Below are 25333 nucleotides of genomic sequence, written 5' to 3'. Positions count from 1 at the left end.
CTTGGTAAAGGTTTTGGCACTTGCTATGCGAACACAGAAAAAAATCACGGACATGATTCAAAAAGGTTAAATGGTCCTGACAAAAATAGCCACACTTGTATTGTTTGCATTGGAATTGAATGGGAAACAAATTTCATCTAGTGGAAACGTTTGGTACTGCGGCCAAACAAAATCTTACTGAAAGCTCATTTTTTGAGATATAAACCTCAAATTTGGAGCACAACTTGTTTAGATTTATGGTTTTGATTTTCTTTGAGTTTTAAAGTAAAACATGTTTTGGAAAATATATATTTCATATAAAAATTGTAAATAGTATTTTTGTGCATTTTTTCATAACAATAAACACTTTTTTAAAAACTTTTTTTCACTTTAGCAATAATCTGCCAAGTGTCATCTTTAAAAAAAGACCAAAATTAAGTCTGTGCTCCAAAGCACTCAAGATTTATGAGTAAATTTCATTTTCAGGTCTATGCTCAAAAAGTGGATAAATACCATAAAAATACAAAATGTTAAATAAAAAACATCAAACTAAAATGTAATATATTCATTTCATTTCATGAATTTCAGTCATTCTTTGCATGCAAGGAGCACCAGAGGGTTAAAACGGTAGTTTGTTATATTTTAGTCAAGTTGAGCCAAGTTTCATGTTAATTCAGCAAATGGTATTCAGTTATCATCTTGAAAATTAATGCATTTGTAATCTTATTTTATGTAATAATATATTTAATATGAAAATCATGGCTCATATTTCGGTACTTCAATATTATTTAGTCGTACTAAAAATAGATCAAATCGAGCACTATGCATTGTATATATATGTAATGTGAACAATATACATACTGCAAAAACACACCTTCAGATTCAAAACTGTTGCCAACGGTTTGATTATCACAGGTTGCTCCATCTCCATGCCAACATGAACATGCATCATTAAGAAAAAAGATAAACAAATGCACATACAGTTAAAAGAAGACCAGACAAAACTGGTTAGTACAATAAAAGAATCAATTTAGCTGATCTAAACCATCTGAGCTAAATGGAGTTTTATATCAAAGACAAAATATATTTGGCCCCATCTCTAAGAAATCATATTTCGTGTCTTCTGATATTGTCAAACAGACGTCTAGAAGCAAGATGAGCCTGTTTTTATTGTGAATGCACTCATTGTCTGGTCTCTGAAAGAATCAGCCATACTGAGACAGAGAAGTGACTGGTAATGCTGAGATGGAGGCCTGTTCCAGGGAAAACAACCTTTACAAGTGATAAAAAGTAACCAAGTGCTTGATATAAATGAGTGAACATTAGTGTTATAAAAAATAATGCATAGGAGTTAAAACACACACAAAGGACAATATTCTGGCCACATACTCACTGAGATTTAGAAGTGCCAAACACAAGCTGAACACATATTTGTGCAAACTGTTCATAAAAGTCTGCTGCATCGAACTGAATATGTAAATGGTTTGTTTTTCTTATTCATGTTTTAATCATGTATATACTTCATGAATTGCATAAAGAATAGTTTGTAAAACCATTTTTAGTTAAAAAGAATGCAACAATTTACATGACTGAATTTTTAGTGTAAATGCTTTGTAAAGCAATTCTTACGTAAATTTATAGAATGGTCAATCAGATCAATCACGAAACAAGCTGAATGTCCGCCACGAATTAAAAAAATAAAATAAAAAGGTAATTGCGACTTTTTAATCTCACAATTCTGACTTTCTTTTCTCAGAATTGCGAGATTTACACACAATTATGTTATAAAGTCAGATTTTCGAGATATAGTTACAATTCTGACTTTTTTCCTCACAATTGCGAGTTTTTATCATGCAATTCTGACTTTTTCTCAGAACTGAGATTATAACTCACAATTCTGAGTTATAAAGTCAGAATTGCAAGATATAAACTCGCAATTCTGAGAAAATACGTCAGTCTTTTTTTTCCTTACAATTGGACTTGTGAGGGACTTATCACGCAACTGTGAGTTTATATCTCCCAATTTTGACTTTTCAACTCGCAATCCCAAATTTCTGTATAACTAAATAAATTTCTGTATGAACCATCATGAAACAGAAGCTGTTTAGTTTTTGAAACCATACAGTATTTACCTAATTTGCTGCAATGATTTGAGCAATAACTTACGTGACCAGGAATTTCTCAGTAAATAGTTCGTAAAACCATTCTTATTTAAATTACTGTATTCAATTTAATGCAATAATTTAAAGGAAAATGGTTTTACGAACTATGATGGATGACAAGCTCAACAAAAATTGTTCATAAAACTACATCGTATAAATTAAGTCCAGATTTTTTTTTTTGCACATGGTTCATCTTGTGTTGCACCTCTGAAGAGGAGTGACAGCTGCAGTGTGTATGTGGCCACTGTATAGATCTGACTGATCCAAACTCATGACACTGGATTCACTGCAATATAATACACATTTCTAAATGTCTCCACTCCAAACATTTTGAATGAGTCCATTTCTTGTTTGAACATCAAAAGTGAAGGTCTCGTTAAGGTGTAAAAAAAAAAGGGTCATTTCGCTGAACAGTTCTGTTTGATCTAACAGTGTTAGTGTTATTTGATGTATTGCTGGTTTTCAATCTTATGCCAGATGCCATGGCTAAAGTCAGAGGTCATGTCAGTCATTTTGAGCTATATGCACTGTAATGTAAAGGTAATAAATGTTCGAACATCAGTCCAGAGGTTGCGGGTCGGCTACAGGCATGGTGTGCAGAACCTCGTCCAAGAGCTGAAGGGCCCGGTGTAAATGAATTTCGATCCAACACGGGGTCTCCTTGATGCTCTGGCGAGGGTAATCGGGACCCCAGCCCTTCACGAAACTCATGCGCAGAATGCAGAGACGCCGCAGGTCGTCCACGCCGATGCCTGCCGCAGCAGACAGACCTGAGGATAGGCGGACGGGATCATTATTAAACCCAGGAAACACTGTCAGAGTATTTTAGTACACCGTTTTGTCTGTATCGATGGGGGGATGCAGATGTTCAAAAACTGTTAACAGAACCAAAAGTAATCATTAAATCATTTTAAAAAATTATTTTTAAAAAGTAGAATCGTTAGGCTAATGGAATGTCATGAAAATCATTTTTCCAGTATTTATTTAATGCAGAAAAAGTTCTGAATAAGTTCTCTAATAATAAGATTTAATGGATTAATCCACAAATTACAATCTTTCAGTTACCAGCTCTGATCGCCACACGCAGCTCTGTGATTGGGCTTCAATACTGATGTAATATGGATCTATAAATGAAAGACTCACTGATAGCAGGGGCGATTCCCCCCACAGAACCCGGGCCCGGGATGTTTCCAGCGACCGCAGCCGCCTGCGCAGCCGCCGCAGCCTGAGCCGTAGCCGCCTGCTGCTGCATCTGCCGGTGACACTGACGCAAATCAAACACCTGCAGACACAAGACAGAAATATCAAACCAGAGCAACTTCACAGCTGTCATATGCATTCAGTAGTGGGTGAAGATGTTGAATTACACAGCAGAAGCAGCGGAGACATATGTAGAATAGATCCTGAATCCGCTGTTCCTGCTGCCGTATGTTAATTAAAGCCATGTACAGGTACATGACATCAAATAGGATGCAAACTTGTTACACTGCACTGAAACGGCACAAATACTACGAAAAAACATGACTTCGCTTTTAAAATGGTACATGGGTGGCATAAAGAATTACACACTAATTTTATCAGTTGCATTATTTTTCTTGGGTCAGATAAACATTGATGATTGTAAACATAAATAATACAATTTAATATTTAGTAATTATTTATTATTACTTCGTATTATAAATATTCTGATAATAAACCAATAATATGACTTTATATTATTTAATTCTATTAATATTCTGATAGCAAACATAAATAATGATTTAATATTATTTAATATTATAAATATTCTGATAGTAAAAATAAATAATCTTTTATTTTATTATTTAATATTATGAATATTCTGATAGTAAACATAAATTATTTAATATTATTATTTAATATTATAAATATTCTGATAGTAAAAATAAATAATCTTTTATTTTATTATTTAATATTATGAATATTCTGATAGTAAGCATAAATGATATAATATTAATTAATATTATAAATATTCTGATACTAAAAATAAATCATCTTTTATTTTATTATTTAATATTATGAATGTTCTGATAGTAAACATAAATGATTTATATTGTTATTTAATATTATAAATATTCTGATAGTAAAATAATGATTTAATATTATTATTTAATAATATAAATATTTTGATAGTAAACATAAATATGATTTAATTTTACTTGTTATTCAATATTAGTAACAGTACACAAATAATATGACTTAATATTATTATGAAATATTAATATTCTGGTAGTGAACAAATAATGATTTCATTTTATTATTTAATATTACTATTATTCTGTTTGTAAACATAAATATGCTTTAATGTTACTAACAGTACACAAATAATATTATTATGTAATATTATTAATATTCTGATTTACTAACTATTATTCATATATTCTGATTCTGAACATAAATAATGATTTAATTGTATTATTTAATATAATATTCTGATAGTAAAAATAAATAATGATTTAATTTTATTAATTATATATATATATATATATATATATATATATATATATATATATATATATATATAATTAATTATATTATTTATAACATATTATTACATATTATTAATTATATATTTAGTTATTAGTAGTAAACAAATATGATTAAACATTATTATTTAATACTACTAATATTCTGATTGTTAACATTTTATATTACTAACAGCAAATAAATAATATGATTTCATAACCTATTTCAAATCAGCAACAAAATCTGACCCATAAATGTTTTCTTATGCTCAAATAGCATTAAAAGGGTTTATTTTTCAGGCTAGGTCAGCCAATGTTCATATGCGGTCATAAGAGCGCATCTCAGAATAATGACTGTTTATATTACAACCTTTACCAATCAGCGATCGGCTCTTTTATTCAGAAGGTGGCACTATTTTGCCATATTGTACGTTACACTTTCTCCCATTCAAAAGTATTATGAGTGCACCGTCTCTGTGTATCTAAAGTCTTTGCTAACTACTAGTGTGGCTAACTCTAAAAAATAAGTGTACTGTAGCTTGACTGGAGTTTGTCAGCTTTAAATCAAGAGTAGCGTCCTCACGCTCTCATACTCATATACCATAATATTTCTGTGCTACTTTAAAAGAATACCTGCATATTAGCATGCTGCTATGTCAAGAAGGTACTCTTGTTTATTCGTAAAGAGACTTCAGTATACTGTAAACAACAGGTGGAGAGGGTGATGGCGGTTGTGTTACCTTGATGTAGGCACTGGGGTAAATTTTGTGGACGGCATCACCCGGAGCTCGTCCAGCCTCACGGTCCAGATAATAACTCTGGACAAACACAGCGTGGTCACTGAGGCAGCGCACCCACACGTCGCCCTCTCCTTTACACTCCAGCTGAACACCTTTACCGATATGAAGCCTGGAGGAGACAAGAACAGAGACAGATTTACTTGTTTGCAGAATTATGGGTAGATCTGAAGGAGAGTAACAAATAATTCAGAGCTGCAGAACTGGTTCATGTTGTACCGTCCTCACTAGGACTTTCAAAGTGCAAGTTTTTGAAAACGATAGATGCAAATTTGTGAAAATGGTGACATCATGTGCATGCTATAGGCGAGTAGTGTTTCTTTTCAAAGTGACATCGCCATCTACTGGCCTGGCAGCAGAATACAGCGTTTTTAGTCGTTTTCACCGTTACGTGTGAATGGGGATTGTTTTGACATTGTTGTCACCTATACTCGAAAAACTCAAAAGAAAAAATGTGTAAACATACCCAAATTCAGCCAAATTTATTTTGTTAGTCAGTCAGTTAAAACCCCTGCACTAGTGATCCAATTAACTGATGGATGTCAATCAATACCTGGCTCTCTCGATGGCCTCGGTGCGATGCACGTTACTCAGCTGACCGAGACAGAAGCGATCTCCACCTGAAGGGTCCACATAACCGTCCACCGTTACGACGGGACAGTTGGAGGGCACCTTAAACGTCTCGCCCACCTGAATGTCCATCTCAAAGTACGCAATTGAGCACCAGTAATCTGGAGCTGAGAGAAAGACAAAGAGAAACAGCACAGTTACAAATCAATGAGTCTAATATGAGTTCTGAAATATCTAGGTATCATATTTAATTAAAATACTATAAATGTTAAACCATGGCTGCATTATATTTGGATTACTTCAGTGATGATGGGAAGGCAAACATATTGCTGTATGTAAGAAGACATTACGGTAGATGCTGTAGCTCAACTAGAGATGAGCGGCACTAGCGATGACAAGGTGATGATGTACTGGGAAAATGAACTCCTCCTCCTCTGTACTGCAAGGGGCTGTGGGTAATATTAGCCCAAAAAGCATCTAAGGACACACACTTTTTATCCATACATACTACAAGCACAAATTTCACAAGGAATAATGTATGATCCAGGCATCTTTGGCATATTATGAGCTGTTATTTCAGTTTTCATTTAAATTTTTAGTCATTTTGTAATGTGCTTTTGTCATTTTTATTATTATTTTTTTTTTTTTATATTACTATTTAAGATTTTCTACATTTTTTAGTTTTAGTTATAGTTCATTATTTGTATTTATTTATTTATTAGTATTAATTTCCAGTAATTTTACTGTAAAACTAAAATTAGTGTTGCCTTGCAATAAGATTTTCATCTAATATTTCTATTTAATTTTATTTAATATTTATTTTAATTAACATAAATGTTTTTAATAGTTTAAGTTAACAATAATAACCCTGTCTGGGACGGACTAATACTTATCTCACGTACAATACAGTTTCTATAGTTTGTGAATCAGAAAGCAGCCTGTTTTATTCCTCACCTGGATGTGTGGATATGGGCGGCTGGAACGCCAGCTCATTGTGGACAGACCCTGAGAAAGACAGAAAGAGAGAATCATTTAGGGTGCTTCACACTGGCAGTTTAGTTCGAAACAGGGCACGGTTTGCATGAAAAATTGGTCACGTGAAAGCTGTCATGTGGACCCGGGAGCACACCGGGGTACCGGACCCGAGACTACCTGTATTCGGTTGCACTGGAACTGTGGAGCGATTTGTGTCAATGTAAAAGCATGGCTCAGGCTGTGTCCGAAATCGCCCCCTGTACCCTTAAATAGGGCACTATTTGAGGGGACAGCCATTTGTAGTGGTGTCTGAAACCATAGTAGACGTTATAGAGTGCACTCATTCAATCCCATAATGCACCGCAATAATTAGTTTACAACTGATGTACACTCAGCGGCTAAAGAATACCCATAATGCACTGGGAGGGTTGTGCCGAATGAATGATGTTGTGTTGAATCATCCATCCATCCATTTTCCAAACCGCTGGTCCAATGTGGGTACAGCGTAATATCATACAGGTATAAATTCCTTTTTAATTGATTATTAAATTGTTTAATTAAGGTTTATGCATGCTAGTTTCCATGACAGAGTTACATGTGACGTAGGAGGAAGTATCGCGGTAGGGCGAAAAACTCCATCTCACTTTCTCCTCAAACTTCAAAATCATCCGACATTGTTGTTTTACCTTTTTTTCTAAAGGCCATTTGATTTAGTCTTTGCATGTTTGCTTTGTAAACACTGAATCGGTACTTCCGCCTTCCATGGCGCATCGCAGAGCAGTGCAAGACGAGCATTTGAGGTTAAAAAGTACATTTTTTAGAAAAAGGCCGATCATTTCTCTAGATAAGACTCTTATTCCTCGTCTGGGATCATGTAGAGCTCTTTGAAGCTGCACTGAAACTGACATTTGGACCTTCAACCCGCTGAACCCTAGTGAAGTCCACTATATGAAGAAAAATCCTGGAATGTTTTCCTTAAAAACCTTCATTTCTTTTCGATTGAAGAAAGAAAGACAAACATCTTGGATGACATGGGGGTGAGTAAATTATCAGGACATTTGAATTCTGAAGTGAACTAATCCTTTAATGAGAGCAAAACAGACAGTGCTGGTAGCTGGTGGTGGTTCTAGTCACTCACAGTACTGGCCCGTGTGAGGCAGGGGAGGGTGGTGCTGCAGATGGCCGTTCTGATGGGGGATGCTGGGGGGGAAACTACTTCCTCTGGGCCATGAGCTGGGGGCATCTAATGGAGGAAAACACACAGATATCAGTCAGTCATAAAACAATATCTTTACACATTATCTATGCTTTGTTACTGTTATCACTTTTGTTTGTGCTTAAAACCAATAAACAAACCCGGGAGAAAAATAAAAAACAATATCATCTACACCAGATCATCATCTTCTCACATTACATGCAAAATTAATGCATGCAAGGTTCTTTTTTGCACATATAAACAGAAATTTTGAGGAAAGTCTGGCTTTAGGCTATCCATCCAATGTGTTTTCTCTGAGGAGTCAGGAGAGGCAGAGCCTCCTCAACAAATCTGGTCAAGAAAATAAATCAAAAGTACTACAATACAACAAATATGATGAAATATGAGATCAAAGTGAGCATATAAATCACTGATTTTCTAAAGCACTACTGTTTTCAGCATTGATAATAATCAGAAATGTTTCTTGAGCAGTGAATCATGAATGATGATTTCTGAAGGATCATGTGACACTGAAGACTGGAGTAATGATGCTGAAAATTCAGCTTTGATCACAGAAATAAATTACATTTTACAACATACTCAGACAGAAAACAGTTCTTTTAATTTGTAATAATATTTTACATTATTACTGTTTTTACAGTATTTTTGATTAAATAAATTAGCCTTGGTGAGCAGAACTTCTTTCAAAAAAAAAAAATGTAATGTCTCCAAACTTATATGCGTGTATGTGTGTGTGTGTGTGTTATATATATATATATATATATATATATATATATATATATATATATATATATATATATATATAAAAAACACTATACACACACACACACACACACACACATATATATATATATATATATATATATATATACAATATAAATATTATATTCTCAATCCCCATTGTGGTGCGCCTTGTTGTACAAAAGGATGAAATAATGACTTACTGGTTGGAACGGCAGCCATATTGGTGAATGCAGAAGTGGAGGCAGAGCTTGCGGAGTCAGCTGGAGGCAGGTGGGCGGGGCTGTTGAAAGTGTCAGGTGGAGCAGAGGAAGTGGCAGTATGTTGGATGGTTTGAATACTATGACCTCCATCAGCAGATGAATGTGACGGCTGACCCTCGAACTCATCCTTCACCATGAGCTCTCCACTCGGACCTACACATAAATGTGAAAAATGACTTATTCACTAATCCGCAATGGATCATATACAGTAATTTGATCATTATCCCAAAATAAATACAGTTAGGAAACAAACTGTATATTATCCTGCTTATTTCTCAGCTTATTTGCTATTACTTAGCAAATTAAATAATAAATGGACGTGAGATATTGATTTGAGTTCACATTTTGTAACTACGCCAGAAGAAATAGAGTGTGAAGTGATATATATGAGAGAGATCCCAGAAGTTAATATTGTGTTATATTTTAAACACAATATTGTCTGTATCTGATCAATTTTGCCAACGATATTTCCTGTAAAGCCAGAACAGAACTGTTGTGCATCTCCAAGCAACACAGCGGTTTCGTTTCTGAATGAATCCACATCTTGAGCGAATCATTCGGGTGAACCAATGATTCAATGGCCCATTCATAAAGAGAGCTATTTACTTGATTCCTGAATGAATCAGCCGTTTGAATGAATCGAATGAATGAATGACTCAATGGGCTCTATTTTAACGATCTAAGCACATGGTCTAAAAGGATCTGTATCCACTTTTGCTAGTTTAACGACGGAAAAAATGGTCGGCATGCCAGGAACATGGTCCAGAAGGGTTGTCCCTCTCTTAATGAGTCATGTTTGTGTTTTGGGCGTAAGGTGCAATAAACCAATCAGAGTCTCATCTCCCATTCCCTTTAAAAGCCAGCTGCACTTGCACAATGGCGGATTGCTATTTTTATGGCGGAATATAGACACCCTCAACCTGACGAATCACTTTAAATACATGTGTGTATTGCCACGATTGGTCAATAATTAGCCAATTTCATTCGTCATTACTGCAAATAGGTCATTCTGATACATGCAATGACTATCCATTATGACATGTAGCCATTTTTATCTTTATGTACACAATAATAGTTTAAATTGTAATCCTTTTATTTTTAATATTTGTCATGTTTGTGTGCTGCTGTTTGTGTAACAAGCAGAGTGTAGCGTGTTGTGCACCTGCCTATTGGCGCATATTACTAATGCACTCTTTAAATATAAAAAAAATACTGTGACATTGACTTTAGAGCAGGTTTTTGTTGGTCAATGGCGCAGTCATTTTCAATTGCCTAAAAATAGCAACACGCCAACAATGCGCCTGAACACACCTCGTTTTCAGACCAGGACGCCTATGTGCGAACAGATGGCTGCGAGTGCATTTGCTATTTAAACAATCTGGTGCTGGACGTGAAAAAATGATAACTGCGTCGGGCTGAAACTAGCAAAAAACACTTGCGTCGTGCCTGGCGTTGCATTATCCCGGGTGTATGATAGGGTCCTATAACTTATTTAGACATTTACCGCCACCTACTGGCAGTTTTAGTTTCTTATTGAGAGTATCAGTTCATAAAAAATTGCCAAAAAAAAATGAAAATTCTGTTCTGAGACAAAAAAAAAAACAACAAAAAAAAAAATCACAGCCTAAAAGATTATGTATAATAAATTCTATGCTGAATCAAATAAAACATTTCTTTCTAAAGCTACTTTTTGTAATGTCTATTTGTTGCTTTTCTCATTTAACACAATAATGACTTTAAATTATCTTTTGGGGGTAATTTCTCAGCCAAATTTAATGTGCAATTAATTGGCGATTAATTAGATTAATCTGCACATCATTTAATTAATTAGATTAAAAATTTTAATCGCTTCAAAACCTTAATTTTATTATATCATTATCAATGTTGAAAACAGTTTTTGCTGGGGGGTTTTTTGCAGTGTTTTTTTTTTTTTGCAGTTTTTGCCAATATTTTTGTGGAAACCATTTCTTTCAGGATTCTTTGAAAAATAGAAAGTTCAAATGAACAGCATTTAATTTAAACAATATTTTTTGTAACATTACAAATGTCTTTAATTTCTCCTTTCTGAATAAAAGTATTGATTCTCTCTTTCTCTCTCTCTCAGAAAAAAAAAAAAAACCTTCCTGACCTTAAACTTTTGAATGGTAGTGTATGTGACAAATTAGTTGTTTGTGTTAATTACACAATTAAAACACCCTTACCTGGGCCACCCAAAGTCAGGACAGAGAGATCTGAAAATGGAAAGACAGAAAGAGACCATATATATAAGAATTATTCAAAATAATAAGAATATGACATGAACATAAGCACTTGCAATACATTTTTACCATGACAAAGTTTCAAATCACAGCAAGGCAACAGAAAACAATTCACCGATGCTCGGAGACACGACCCTCTCATAGTGATACGGGTTCACACACACACTGTCGCATTTCAGGTCAAAGGCAAACTGGCAGTATTTCACTTGTTTCAGTTCGTTCTTGTGCAGGTCCGGCCATCGCCACAGCCGTGCGTATATGACATGAGGAAATCCTTTACGACCGGCCACCTGAGACGCAAATAATCACAGTCACAGAAGATAAGATAAAGGACAGAGTTTCATTCAAGTAACTTCCTTTTTTAACATCCAAGATAAACTTAAGACAGTAAATGTCAATTTTTCCTAGAGAAACAGACCTGCAGTCTACCGTCTAGGGTGCGCTGTATAGTCACACATTTACTGGGATGCGCTCCGTTCGTAGTGATGGCAGTGATCAGTGAGTCTAACTCATCTTTCTTCTCTTTCAGCTTCTTCACCAAACTTTCTATGGCTCGTTTGGCGAAAGACTCACTCTCTCCTCCCTGTCGATGGCACATGAGACTGTGGACGATGCTCAGACAGGCATCATTACTGGTGGGTGTGCTGGAGATGGACATGTTGCTGGAATACACTCAACCGCATGCGAGAACAAACAAATCAACGTCCTTCAAACCTCTCGAGCTTCTGACTTCACACCTTGATGTTGTGACGTGATCCACACCAGCCTAAAAACACAGAGAGACTGTAAGCACAGCTTAGCCACCATGAAACAAAAACTGACAATTTGTATTTTTTTTAAATTGCAGTTTGATTATAAATGATTTATCCATGCACATCAGAATTTTTTCTAATTCATGTATTTTCATTTAGTGAAAATAACTTCCCCTCCCTGTTGCTGTGACAACCTGTCAGTCACATGAGATCGCAGCAATAGTAAACATCAACGATCCAATCAATTTCCAATAGACGGAGTCCCGCGCTCTTTTTTTTTCTCGTTTGAGAAGCCATTTCACTTGGATATATACGTCACACAATAAGGAAGAAAATAAGATTGCAACCTCCATTTCATGCCGACTTTAATATCCATTATTTTTGCACTGTGCTATATAAAACAAACATTATTTGTCATACCTATAAAGCACATTACACTTAATTTAATTATACATATATATTCAATTCAATTAAATTCACATTTATTTGTATAGCGCTTTTCACGATACATATCGTTTCAAAGCAGCTTTACAGAGAAGGCATGTCAACATTACAATTTAGAGAATGCAGTTAGCTAATAATGTAATAATTTAGGCAATTAATTTACAATCACTGTTAGCAGTTTAATTGAAGGTAGAAGCAATGAGCTCCTGGAAATAATCAATTACATATTAACAATAATTAGGATATATAGAAATACATTATGATTATATATATATATATATATATATATATACACACAAAAATGATAGATAGATAGATAGATAGATAGATAGATAGATAGATAGATAGATAGATAGATAGAATGAATTACATATTAACAATAATTATGATATATAGAAATACATGATGATATATATATATATATATATATATATATATATATATATATATACACAGTATACAAAAATGATATAGATAGATAGATAGAAATAATGAATTACATATTAACAATAATTATGATATATAGAAATACATTGATATATTATATACATACATATATATATATATATATATATATATATATATGCACAAATATACAAAAATGACACATACAGACGATAGATAGATAGATAGATAGATAGATAGATAGATAGATAGAAATAATGAATTACATATTAACAATAATTATGATATATAGAAATACATTGATATATTATATATATATATATATATATATATATACAAATATACAAAAATGACAAATACAGACGATAGATAGATAGATAGATAGATAGATAGATAGATAGATAGATAGATAGATAGATAGATAGATAGATAGATAGATAGATAGAAACGTGAATTAATTTAATTAACATACCACATAATTAGGACTGACTCTATAAATTGATTTACACAAAATTTTGTTCATATTTACACGGAATTAATGATTAATCAGTTGAATTAACATTTTATTTTTTTCCTGGCAAACACAGTAATGAACTCATACTCATCTATTATTAAATTATAAACTCATCAAAAGCGCATCATTACACTTAATTACTATAACAGTCAAATATGTGACCGTGAATAATAATAAATCACAGTTAACGTTACTCTGACAATACAACTGATCTCTCTATGAAGCTAACGAGCTAACTAGCTAACAGATACTCCTTACATGTGCGGGAAATGGGCAAATAAAGTGTCTACGCGAGTGCTATGGTGAAATATCAGGTAGATATTAAAAATAAAATGAGAAAATAACAACAGAAACACTTACGATTCATGGAGCAAAGGCAGGGACATTGTCTCTACGTAAGCGCTGTGACGTCATCGCTCGAGTGACGCCGCGGTGAGCGTAAACATGACCCCGCCCACACAGATGCTCTTCTTGATTCATGACTGAAAACTAGAGTGTGAAACTGCTGGTGAACAAGTTAAAACGACAATCACAGGCTTAATATGTTATATACTAGGACAATACTTAATCTTACTTACAGCGCTATGTTCTCAGTAGTATACAGTCCTACTACTTTCTGCTGTACACAGTATGCAAATTTTCTGTATGCACAGAACTCCTGGGAGACCTTTGTACACTGCAGGGAAATAATAACGCAATGCATATGACTATTTTCATTTTGATGAATGAGTTTGAAGCAATATCTTCAGCAATTTTCACAAGAATCTTCACTAGTTTTTGACCCAACTAAGTAATGTGCAGCACTGTTTAACTGTTTAAAGCTGCAATTATAGCCTACTGCATACTGTTTCACATCATTTTAAAACAGTATGTTGTTAGGGACCCTTGTTACCAGATATGTTGAATAAAGACCCGGAGTCAAGGTTTTAAAAAAAATAAATTTAAGAAAAAAATTTAATGAAGAATAGTTTGCAGTTTTATCAGCAGAAGCCAGCTTCAGGTCTCACAAGGAGTTCGTAGGCCGCTCTGCGTACATTCACATTTCCACAACAATTATACTCTAACAGAATCAACTAACTACGTCATTACTTCAGGTTGAATGATTCTGATTGGCTAAGAAAAATAGACAAGATTAGAAATTTTCCACACATGGACAGATAGTAAGAAGCATATCTCCCTTCGTCGCGGTGATGACGAGGGGGACCCTGGATTTAGGTACCGGATGTCCTTTTGGGGTCATGATGTGGCGTCTGCTGGTCTCAAGCAGAATGCCAGTTGTCCAGTACAAAGGGACCTGCACAAAACTCTTAGCACACATACACAGATACACATGATTCACAGCTTCTTCAAGGCTGAAGTTGATCTGAGCTCTGCTCTGAGCAGCAAACTTTCCCCAAAACATACAGATAACATGTTCTTTTCTCTTAGTGAGAGGTACAGAGGAAAATAGACGCTTTAACATACATTGAAGAAGTCATTCAAATATTTTAACAGAAATATAAATGTTGATTAATAACTTAAAAGATATATATTGAAGCGGCAGTGGATTCCAGAATCCACCCCTTCAATGTAGTATACGGTATACACTACCATTAAAAAGTTTGGAAACATTACTGTTTTTAATGTCTTCGAAATAAGTCTACTCATCAAGGCTGCATTTATTTGATCAAAAATACAGAAAAAAACAGTAATATTGTGAAATATTATTACAATTTAAAATAATGGTTTTCTATTATAATATACTTTAAAATATAATTTATTCCTGCGATCAAAGCTGAATTTTCAGCATCTCCAGTCTTCAGTGTCACATGATCCTTCAAAAATCATTCTAATATGATGATTTGTTATCAATGTTGTGCTGCTTAATTTTTTTTTTTTTTCAGGATTCTTTGTTGAATAAAAAGTTTAAAAAGAGCAGCATTTATTTAAATTAAATCTTTTGTAACAATATACACTATATAGTACTGTTCAAAAGTTTGGGGTCAGTATTTTTTTCTTTCTTTTTTTTTTTTGGAAGAAATTAATACTTTTTTCAGCACGGATGTGTTAAATTGATAAAAACGTGATAGTAAAGATTTATATTGTTAGAAAACATTTCTATTTTGAATAAATGCTGTTATTTTTGACTATTTATTCATCAATGAATCCTGAAAAAAGTATCACAGTTTCCAAAAAATATTAAGCAACACAACTGTTTCCAACATTGATAATAACTGAGTATCAAATAAGCATATTAGAATGATTTCTGAAGGATCATGTGACACAATAGACTGAAGTAATGATGCTGAAAATTCAATTAATATTAATAAAATTATTAAGGTGATATTTAAATGTTTAGTTTTATGATCAAAGCTCTGTAGTTTTATTGTGGGCGAAAAACATATAATGCAATGAATAAAGTGATGATTTAGAGATGAACAAATAAACGTTCCTCAAAAGCCTGATGGATTATATTTGATACTTGCATTTAATCATGACTTTTCTAATTAATGATATGAATAATCAAGTAAACATAAGTTGCTTTAGTAAAGTAAATGTTCATCTTGAAATATTACGAACAATATAAAAGTTATTCTTACATTTAAAAAATCAGTAAAGATTTCACAGCAAAAGGACATGAAGCATGAGCTGAAGGGAGACGTTAAAAGGCCTTTTACTTGCTAAAAAAAAAAAAAGTATAAACTATCAGTCAGACGACAGAAGACGTGTAGCAAATTGTTTCGATGTTTAGAGGCCTTAGACACGATATATTGGGCTTTATAGGGTTAATATCATCGTCATACCATACAGAACACTGAAACTGTTCATGCATGTCAGGTTAAACACGACGCATCAAGACTTACCAACTTCAGTCCACTGGTCCAGCAGTCTGTTTTCGAAAATAAAATGATTAACAATGATTAAGCATGTTCAAATCTCACCTGCTCATGGATGTCCAAAAGAGTTTACAAGCATTTCATCACACATGTACTCATGCATTCATGAATTCACCTCTGAATCAATAACAGTGTTTAAAATGACAGACTTTATTAAAACATTTCCTTGAATTAAAATATAATCACCAAAAACTGTATCCATACTCAAGTCTTACAGGAACTACAGTGTCAAATTCTTTTTGAGTGCAATAGGCAGCGTGAGAAAGTCTTCCGCGAGAATGACCTCTGTCCTTGACCCCTGCAGCATGAGCTCAGCTTGTCTCTTAAGCTCAGTCACGTCCTCATCGCCGTCTCGCCGCAGCGTTTCGGGTTTGTAGCGTTGACTGAAGTGGTGCAGAACCAGCGTGCGCGCCCCGCAGGCGAGCGCCACCGCAGCAGCCATGCTGGGAGTGCTGTGCCCATGTTCCACTGCCTTCTCATGCTGCCCGTCCTCCAGCGTGGCCTCGTGCACCAGCACGTCCGCCCCCTGACACGCCCTTTTAAAGCCGTCCCCCAGTGCCGCGCAGCAGTCTCCAAAAACACACACCTTACGGCCCTTCAGCGCCGGCTCCAGCACCTCGCTGGCGGTCAACACACGTCCACTATCTAGTGTCACAGACTCTCCGTTCTTCAGACGTCCGTATAGAGGTCCCGGTTTCAAACCTACAAAAAAGCAAAAGATAATGAGAAATAATCTTACAGTTCATAGAGTTTTATATAGCTTATAGAGTTTTAAATATGTATGTTTTTCTTGCAAAAACCCATCGCTTTGCTTCAGAAGGCCTTTATTAACACTCTGGAGTCGTATGGATTACATTTATGATGGATGGATGCATTTTTTTGGGCTTGAAAATCTCGACCCCCATTCGCTGCCATTATAAAGCTTGGAAAAGCCAGGATATTTTTAAATATATCTCTTTAACTACCTGCATTATATTTTTACTGTATAGTCAGATGTACTATATAGCAAATCTCAACTGCTTGATTGTTATATCATCAAAAAAAAATTTAACTATATTATCGTACAGCAATATAATAAAAGTTGGATATATAGTACATCCTACTACCTGCATACTTAAAGCAGCACACTCTTGTAAAACAATATATACTATACAGCAAATCTCAGATGCATGATTGTTTATATCATTTCAAAATGTTAACAGCTCTCTATGTAAAGTAGGATAAATATTATATCCAACTTAATTTGCATAAATACAGTATACTCATGTAAAGTTTTCTATACTATATAGCAAATCTGAACTGCTTGACTTTTATTTTGTTGCATTTTCATCACAAATGTAACTATATTATCGCCAGCTCTATATATGAAGTTGTATATGTAAGTATGTCCAACTTTATCCAGATACATAAAGTATACTTGAGTAGGGTGATATACTGCTTGATTGCTTGTATCATTGCAAAAAGCAGACTCTAGTATATTAACAGCCAGCTCTAACTTGCTAAATGCGGCTCTAAAGGCTCCAATATCCGCAGCAAAATTCATTTTCGTTCTTCTTTTATGGGTAAAAAGAAGTTGGAAATGCCTTTGCAGCAGGACACCGAGCACTGTTGAGCGGATTCTTAAACACCTCTGATTGGCCATTGTGTTCACGCGCTCAACAAATATGTCTGCGATTGGCTACAATGATCAACGCTTTAAAAACATGTTGTTCACAGAGTGCTTACACAGATACACATGGGAGTGTTTGAAAGCAGGCTTTTATCAGCAGATCCCTAATATATGCGCTGATAGACGGATCCGCTGATCATTATTAAAATTAAAATATACTAGATTTGCGATGCTGATAACTGTGGGTCATCACAGTCTTTGAAAAGGGTCCATTATTTTTACACTAAGTTACCTAGTTCTTTCAACAGGTCTGTGTTTAACCGTCCTGGACGTTCTCTTTCCTCCACCGAGAAGCCGAATGATGGGACTCTGTGGAACAGCTTAAATGCTTTAACCACAAACTGTTTGTCATCAATAAGGTCATAGCAGTCAGTGTCCGGGTCCAGGCGTATGGTTCTGCCGGGCCGCTCCTGTGGGTGAAGCGTATCGCTGCTGGAGGTCAGTGCAGGACTGAGACGCCCCTCAGCAGGACACTGGTCATCTGACGGCTCCAGTTCATGCACAGCATATGGGAAGAGCAGCTGGGAGCTGGACAGCTCTAACACCACACGGACGAAGTGTCTCAACCCCCCCGGGCCGTAAATGTCCACGCAGGGAGGAGGCTGATCCGGCTGGGGGTTTGAGTTCAGACTGATGGTGCACAGTAAACCAGGAAGACCAAAGAGATGATCACCATGGAGGTGAGATATGAAGACTTTGGTGATTTTGCCTGAAAATAAATAAATAAACTTCATACTATACTGCAGTAAATAGAAGGCTATAATACAATATTTGCATTATACCGGCATTAATTTAAAAAACATATTTACAAATTAGTACAATACGGAAGAGGATTAGGGCCAAGCAATAATAAAAAAAATAAAACCATCTCGAGATTAAAGTTGTTAAATTTCGAGAAAAAACTCGTTAAATTTCTAGAAAAAGTCGAGATAAAATGTTGAGAATAAAGTCATTAAATTACGAGAAAAAACTAGTTAAATTGAGAAATATGTACTTAAATTTCGAGAAAAAAGTCGAGATAAAATGTTGAGAATTTATTCTCGTAATTTAACGACTTTTTTCTCGTAATTTAACGACTTTTTTCTCGTAATTTAAATTTATTCTCGAATTTAATAATTTAATCTCGACTTTATTCTCGAAATTTAACGAGTTTGTTCTCGTAATTTAATTAGTTTATTCTCATAATTTATTGAGTTTATTCTCGTAATTTAATGACTTTATTCTCGTAATTTAATGACTTTATTCTCGTAATTTAATAATTTAATGACTTTTTTCTCTTTATTCTCGTAATTTAATGAGTTTATTCTCGAATTTAATGACTTTATTCTCAACGGAATTTAATTTTATCTCGACTTGAAACCGAAATATTCCACGAACCTCGATGTGAGAAGGAAATCGCGACACACCCCTTAACGAGTTTGTTCATTTTTAAATTCTATAAGTATTAGGGGTGTAATTTAATGGTGTGTCTTAGTTTATTCAGTAAGTGTTTCATAATTTATTGAGTCTCTTGTTTACGTCGTGGCTTTCTCACCGCGTGCACAGGAAATTTCACAGAAAAGCAAAAGACGCTTGCGATGCTTTGCTTTGAGTTCTGTGGGGCCTTTATTGCGTCTTTTCCGCGTTCAGTTATTATTTTCGTAGCCGCGCGGCAGGCGCGCTTAAAGGGATACGCGGTCGCGACGCGCGTGCAATTCTCAACTTCAGAATGCCGCAAGCGCACCGCAGGTCGTTGACAAGAATCAACCGTAGCTATGGCCTTTCCGTAACAAAACATCAAAAGCTCAACCGAACACTGATCATAGCTATTCTCATGGTGGTTTTTATATCTTATCTCCATAATTTCATCTCGAAATCATTTATCCTTTGCAGAAACATTTCTCGAAATTTAGCAACGACCGACGCCAACGAGTTGGAAAGAAGGAGAAGCGGTGCGGCCGCGTTCCACGCTAGACGCGTACGGCCCCTATTTAATGAGTTAAATTTAACATTTTTTTTTTGACAGACAGCCCTATTCTGTTAATTTGAATCGTTTTTATTAAAATTTTATATTTATTTATTTTATGAAATTATCTTGTATGTACAACAAGGAAAATTTTGAAATTTGTTCATGATTTTTTAATAAATCTTGTTTGAATTTAGTTTCATTTTGTTCAAAATACTGATACTTCGTATCGTGAACTCGTATCGATACGATCGTATTGACCTAGCGTATGTTACACCCCTACTTTATTCTCAACATTTTATCTCGACTTTATTCTCGAAATTTAACGAGTTTGTTCTCGTAATTTAATTAGTTTATTCTCATAATTTATTGAGTTTATTCTCGTAATTTAATGACTTTATTCTCGTAATTTAATGACTTTATTCTCGTAATTTAATGACTTTATTCTCGTAATTTCATCTCGACTTTTTTCTCGAAATTTAACGAGTTTGTTCTCGTAATTTAATGAGTTTATTCTCGTAATTTAATGACTTTATTCTCGTAATTTACTGACTTTATTCTCGGAATTTAATGACTTTATTCTCAACATTTTATCTCGACTTTATTCTCGAAATTTAACGAGTTTGTTCTCGTAATTTAATTAGTTTATTCTCATAATTTATTGAGTTTATTCTCGTAATTTAATGACTTTATTCTCGTAATTTAATGACTTTATTCTCATAATTTAATGACTTTATTCTCGTAATTTCATCTCGACTTTTTTCTCGAAATTTAACGAGTTTGTTCTCGTAATTTAATGAGTTTATTCTCGTAATTTATTGAGTTTATTCTCGTAATTTAATGACTTTATTCTCGTAATTTAATGACTTTATTCTCGTAATTTTATGACTTTATTCTCGTAATTTTATCTCGACTTTTTTCTCGTAATTTAACGAGTTTGTTCTCGTAATTTAATGAGTTTATTCTCGTAATTTATTGAGTTTATTCTCGTAATTTAATGACTTTATTCTCGTAATTTAATGACTTTATTCTCAACATTTTATCTCGACTTTTTTCTCGAAATTTAACGAGTTTGATCTCATAATTTAACAACTTTTTTCTCGTAATTTAACGAGTTTATTCTCAACATTTTATCTCGACTTTTTTCTCGTAATTTAACGAGTTTGATCTCATAATTTAACGACTTTTTTCTCGTAATTTAATGAGTTTATTCTCGTAATTTATTGAGTTTATTCTCGTAATTTAATGACTTTATTCTCGTAATTTAATGACTTTATTCTCAACATTTTATCTCGACTTTTTTCTCGAAATTTAACGAGTTTGATCTCATAATTTAACGACTTTTTTCTCGTAATTTAACGAGTTTATTCTCAACATTTTATCTCGACTTTTTTCTTGAAATTTAACGAGTTTTTTCTCGTAATTTGAGTTTATTCTCAACATTTTATCTCAACCTTTTTCTCGAAATTTAACAACTTTAATCTCAAGATGGTTTTATTTTTTTTATTATTGCTTGACCCTAATCTACGGAAGAGGATTAGGGCCAAGCAATAATAAAAAATTAAAACCATCTCGAGATTAAAGTTGTTAAATGTCGAGAAAAAGCTCGTTAAATTTCGAGAAAAAAGTCGAAATAAAATGTTGAGAATAAACTCATTAAATTACGAGAAAAAAGTCGTTAAATTACGAGAAAAAAATCGTTAAATTTCGAGAAAAAAGTCGAGATAAAATATTGAGAATAAAGTCATAATTTAATGAGTTTATTCTCAACATTTTATCTCGACTTTTTTCTCGAAATTTAACGACATTTTTCTCATAATTTAACGAATTTGTTCTCGTAATTTAACGACTTTTTTTCTCGTAATTTAATGAGTTTATTCTCAACATTTTATCTCGACTTTTTTCTCGAAATTTAACGACTTTTTCTCATAATTTAACGAATTTGTTCTCGTAATTTAACGACTTTTTTTCTCGTAATTTAATGAGTTTATTCTCAACATTTTATCTCGACTTTTTTCTCAGAATTTAACGAGTTTTTTCTCGTAATTTAACGAGTTTATTCTCAACATTTTATCTCAACTTTTTTCTTGAAATTTAACGAGTTTTTTCTCGTAATTTAATGAGTTTATTCTCAACATTTTATTTCGACTTTTTTTCCTCGAAATTTAACGAGATTTTTCTCGAAATTTAACAACTTTAATCTCGAGATGGTTTTATTTTTTTTTTATTATTGCTTGGCTCTAATCCTCTTCCGTACTAATCATCTTCCGTAAAATATTCTGAGATAGTTAATTACAAAAGATTTCTATTTCCCATGGAAAGTTTCCAGCTTTAATTTTGCTACCCTAGTGGCTCTGTTGATTTTTAAATCCGTATTTTTGACAGATTCATGAGATTCACACAGGATGAGGAGGAACATGCATGATGCAGCATGTCAATATAACGTTAAAGGTAAACATGAAACACCTGACTCAAGATGCAATCAAAACTGAACTAAAAAAGCAGAAAAGTCCACATGCACATGAATGAGTGACTGACTTGCTTTGAGCGCACTCCTCATTAACTGAGTCTGTGTTCCTTCTCCACAGTCAAACAGCCAACTTTCCCCTTCAGTCCGCAACACGAGCGCAGACGCGCCGCGATTAGGAGACGGATATGCTGATCCGGTCCCGAGAAACGTAATGTCCATGGACATTCTGCTGTTTTGTGCACATTTGACGGGAAAATAAAGTTAACACTGTTAAAATAAACCTCCAACGTCCCCCCACAACCAGCTGAGCCACAACTGAAGCATGTGCTCAATCAACATCCGGGTTATGAACTTATTTGCGTACTGCAGACTGCATACTGCACACTATACTCGAAGCATTTCCGCCACATAAGGGGAAAAATCGTGCTTTTGTAAATCATAATAATGACATGAAAAGACATGAAATTATGACATACTAAGTCAAATTTATGAGATGAAAAATCGAAGTTAAGACATACTAAATCGAAATGTCAAAAAATCCAGGTAGGAAGTCATAATTTGGATTTTTTTTTTAATCTCATAATTATGATTTAGTAAATATATGATTAGTCTGACTTAGTATGTACTGTCATCATTATTAATTTTTATGTCATAATTTCGCTTTTTAATGTCATAATTATGAAATAAAAAGTCAAAATTACGACCCAGATGGGCTTCCTTTATATATTTGCTTTTTTTATTCCACTTTTGTGTAACATTGTCTTCCGGTTTGGAAGTAAGTTCAGTCTAATAATAAACGAAAAAGATTATGTTTAAAAAATTTGCTGAGATGTTGGATACCTATTTACTACTTAGGCTTCCCAAAAATAAATTATTTCCCAACTTTGATGGTTTTTGTTTTTTTGGTAGAATTGTCTTAACCTGCAAATAATTATTCAAGAAAAAGATGTTACAAATTGTGACTGCTATTATTCTGGGTCTCGTCCAGTTCTTTATGGGATAAAGTACATTAAAGAGGCTCATTTTCGGGGTTGGTATTCACCGTTCACAGTATGCATACTATATACTACTTCCACATGAAACAGTTACGCTAGAGGTCAGCATAACATCACACACTAATCTAATCATTTTTGTAGGGGCACAGTTTAATTAGAGCAAGTAATCTCTTATTATTATTAATAATATATATATTTCATATATATTAATTTTCATCTGTAAAAAATAATACTTTAATACATTCAAAATGAGGGCAGCAGCAAATAGACCAGCAATGAATACTGCACAGATTAGACCACAAACGTTTATTCTGCACGTGTAACAGCAGACACGGGATTCTCCTAATGTTCACACACTAAGGCAACATCACATAGCAAATAACCTCTACCCACAATCCACTAGGTGTGAGGAAGGGTTGCATTCAGACACATTAATGACATTATAACAGGACTGACAGAAACGAAGCATCTCGACGTGTTGTTGGTCCTGGATACGAGAGTGTTCAGTAGTTATTTTGTTCGATATGCCATTGAATGAGCAGTTTTTAAACTTCTGTGAAAATGTAAATCATGATAATCTATAAATTTGTTGCTCTAGTGATCTTTGGCTACTGCATTTACATTGGCATATAAAATATCTTAAGGACCGTTCACACCAAGAACGATAACTATAAAGACAATAGTGCTAAAAATCGTAGCAGAAAATTGCAGAGTCCACAGCACAACTATAACGATAACGGCACAGAGAAATATCATTGGAATCACTTTCAGAACAATTTTTTCCCCCAATGAATGGTGAAAACATTGACAGCCAATCAGAATCCATCCTGCTTTGAAAAGCACGAGCATTTAAAGCGGCAGGCGACAAAACTGCAGCGCATGCTTAAAGGGACAGTTCACCTAAACATGAAAGTGATCCCATGATTTACTCACCTTCAAGCCATTATAAGTGTATATGGCTATTTTCTTTCAGACGAACACAATTGACCCTTGGCCAGGAGTTTGACTGACAGGCAATCTAACCAATCATAACACCAAATCTGCCATTTTATACTAAAAAGCAGTCAGGGGAGTTAGCAGATTAACCTCGGTGGACTTGAACTTGAAAAATGGTGTGTACTGACGCATTTCCGCGATTGAAACAACATTCCTTATGATGTTCATTCACGTTTATTTGATGCTATAAATGAACTATTAGGAAGAGATGATTGGTTCACGAGCCTCTTGAGTTGAGGCGCTACAGCGATCTGTCACGACACATTAAAGAGCCACAAAACGGTATGTATTGTTTAAATTTCTTTAAAAATTACAAAATTTGAGATTTTGTTTCATATCAAAAGTAACCTGCTCTGTCTTGTCAGTGTCCTCTTTGCTCCGCGATGTATTTTTCACTGCGTGAGAACATGATGTGTGGCGAGAGCGCGGCATAGCTTGTCGGACGTAGCAACAGTAACTAAAGGGGGCGGGTCTTTGCGAACGGTCAATTGGAGATATATTTGAAAATATCCTTAATCCTTCAAGGTTTATAATGGTTGTGAATGGGGGGGTCCCGTGTTTTGAAGTAAAAAATAATGCATCCATCCGTAAAAAAATAAAGTAATCCATATGACTCCAGAGGGTTAATAAAGACCTTCTGAAGCAAATCGATGCGTTTGTGTAAAACTTTATAAAGTAAAATAACGAGCTTCTGGAGCTACAGCCATACGTTCTACACTACGGCATGATGTACTACGCTATAACGCACAGTACGTCATGTCATTGTGTACTACATCGCGGCAGTTAACGCTTTTTGGACGTATGTCAAATACCTATGGCTATC

At 34.3% G+C, this 25333-nt stretch overlaps 2 protein-coding genes across 2 annotated transcripts; both read right to left on the bottom strand.

Annotated features, from left to right (window-relative positions):
• Window positions 1–1946: 1946 nt before the first annotated feature.
• On the bottom strand, window positions 1947–14270 carry smad4 (SMAD family member 4). The gene is made up of 12 exons (XM_048188065.1): window positions 14138–14270; window positions 13920–14048; window positions 11863–12210; window positions 11560–11734; window positions 11388–11417; window positions 9127–9339; window positions 8105–8209; window positions 6946–6996; window positions 5975–6158; window positions 5365–5533; window positions 3285–3423; window positions 1947–2911 (listed from the first exon to the last, which is right to left on the bottom strand). The coding sequence occupies exons 3-12, from the start codon at window positions 12100–12102 to the stop codon at window positions 2700–2702; spliced, it is 1518 nt and encodes a 505-aa protein (XP_048044022.1). The 5' UTR covers window positions 12103–12210; window positions 13920–14048; window positions 14138–14270; the 3' UTR covers window positions 1947–2699.
• A 2294-nt stretch (window positions 14271–16564) lies between these two features.
• Window positions 16565–22870, bottom strand: elac1 (elaC ribonuclease Z 1). The gene is made up of 3 exons (XM_048188063.1): window positions 22588–22870; window positions 18337–18813; window positions 16565–17137 (listed from the first exon to the last, which is right to left on the bottom strand). Exons 1-3 carry the CDS (start codon window positions 22742–22744, stop codon window positions 16656–16658), a joined length of 1116 nt encoding a protein of 371 aa, XP_048044020.1. The 5' UTR covers window positions 22745–22870; the 3' UTR covers window positions 16565–16655.
• Window positions 22871–25333: the final 2463 nt, after the last annotated feature.

The sequence above is a fragment of the Megalobrama amblycephala genome, linkage group LG4, assembly GCF_018812025.1.
Source record: "Megalobrama amblycephala isolate DHTTF-2021 linkage group LG4, ASM1881202v1, whole genome shotgun sequence".
NCBI classification, from domain to species: Eukaryota; Metazoa; Chordata; class Actinopteri; order Cypriniformes; family Xenocyprididae; genus Megalobrama; species Megalobrama amblycephala.
This window is presented reverse-complemented; position numbering and strand designations above follow the sequence as displayed.

Bases quoted from the DNA above. Each gene is read 5' to 3' on its own strand.
- smad4 (XM_048188065.1), bottom strand. From the start codon at position 12,102: ATGTCCATCTCCAGCACACCCACCAGTAATGATGCCTGTCTGAGCATC. The intron at 6,159-6,945 runs GTGAGGAATAAA...TCTTTCTCTCAG, and splicing joins GCCCATATCCACACATCCAG to CTCCAGATTACTGGTGCTCA. The intron at 5,534-5,974 runs GTATTGATTGAC...TGTCTCCTCCAG, and splicing joins GAGGCCATCGAGAGAGCCAG to GCTTCATATCGGTAAAGGTG.
- elac1 (XM_048188063.1), bottom strand. From the start codon at position 22,744: ATGTCCATGGACATTACGTTTCTCGGGACCGGATCAGCATATCCGTCT. The intron at 18,814-22,587 runs GTCAGTCACTCA...ATTTATTTTCAG, and splicing joins GAGGAGTGCGCTCAAAGCAA to GCAAAATCACCAAAGTCTTC. The intron at 17,138-18,336 runs GTAACTTAGTGT...GCTTTTTTGTAG, and splicing joins AGACCTGTTGAAAGAACTAG to GTTTGAAACCGGGACCTCTA.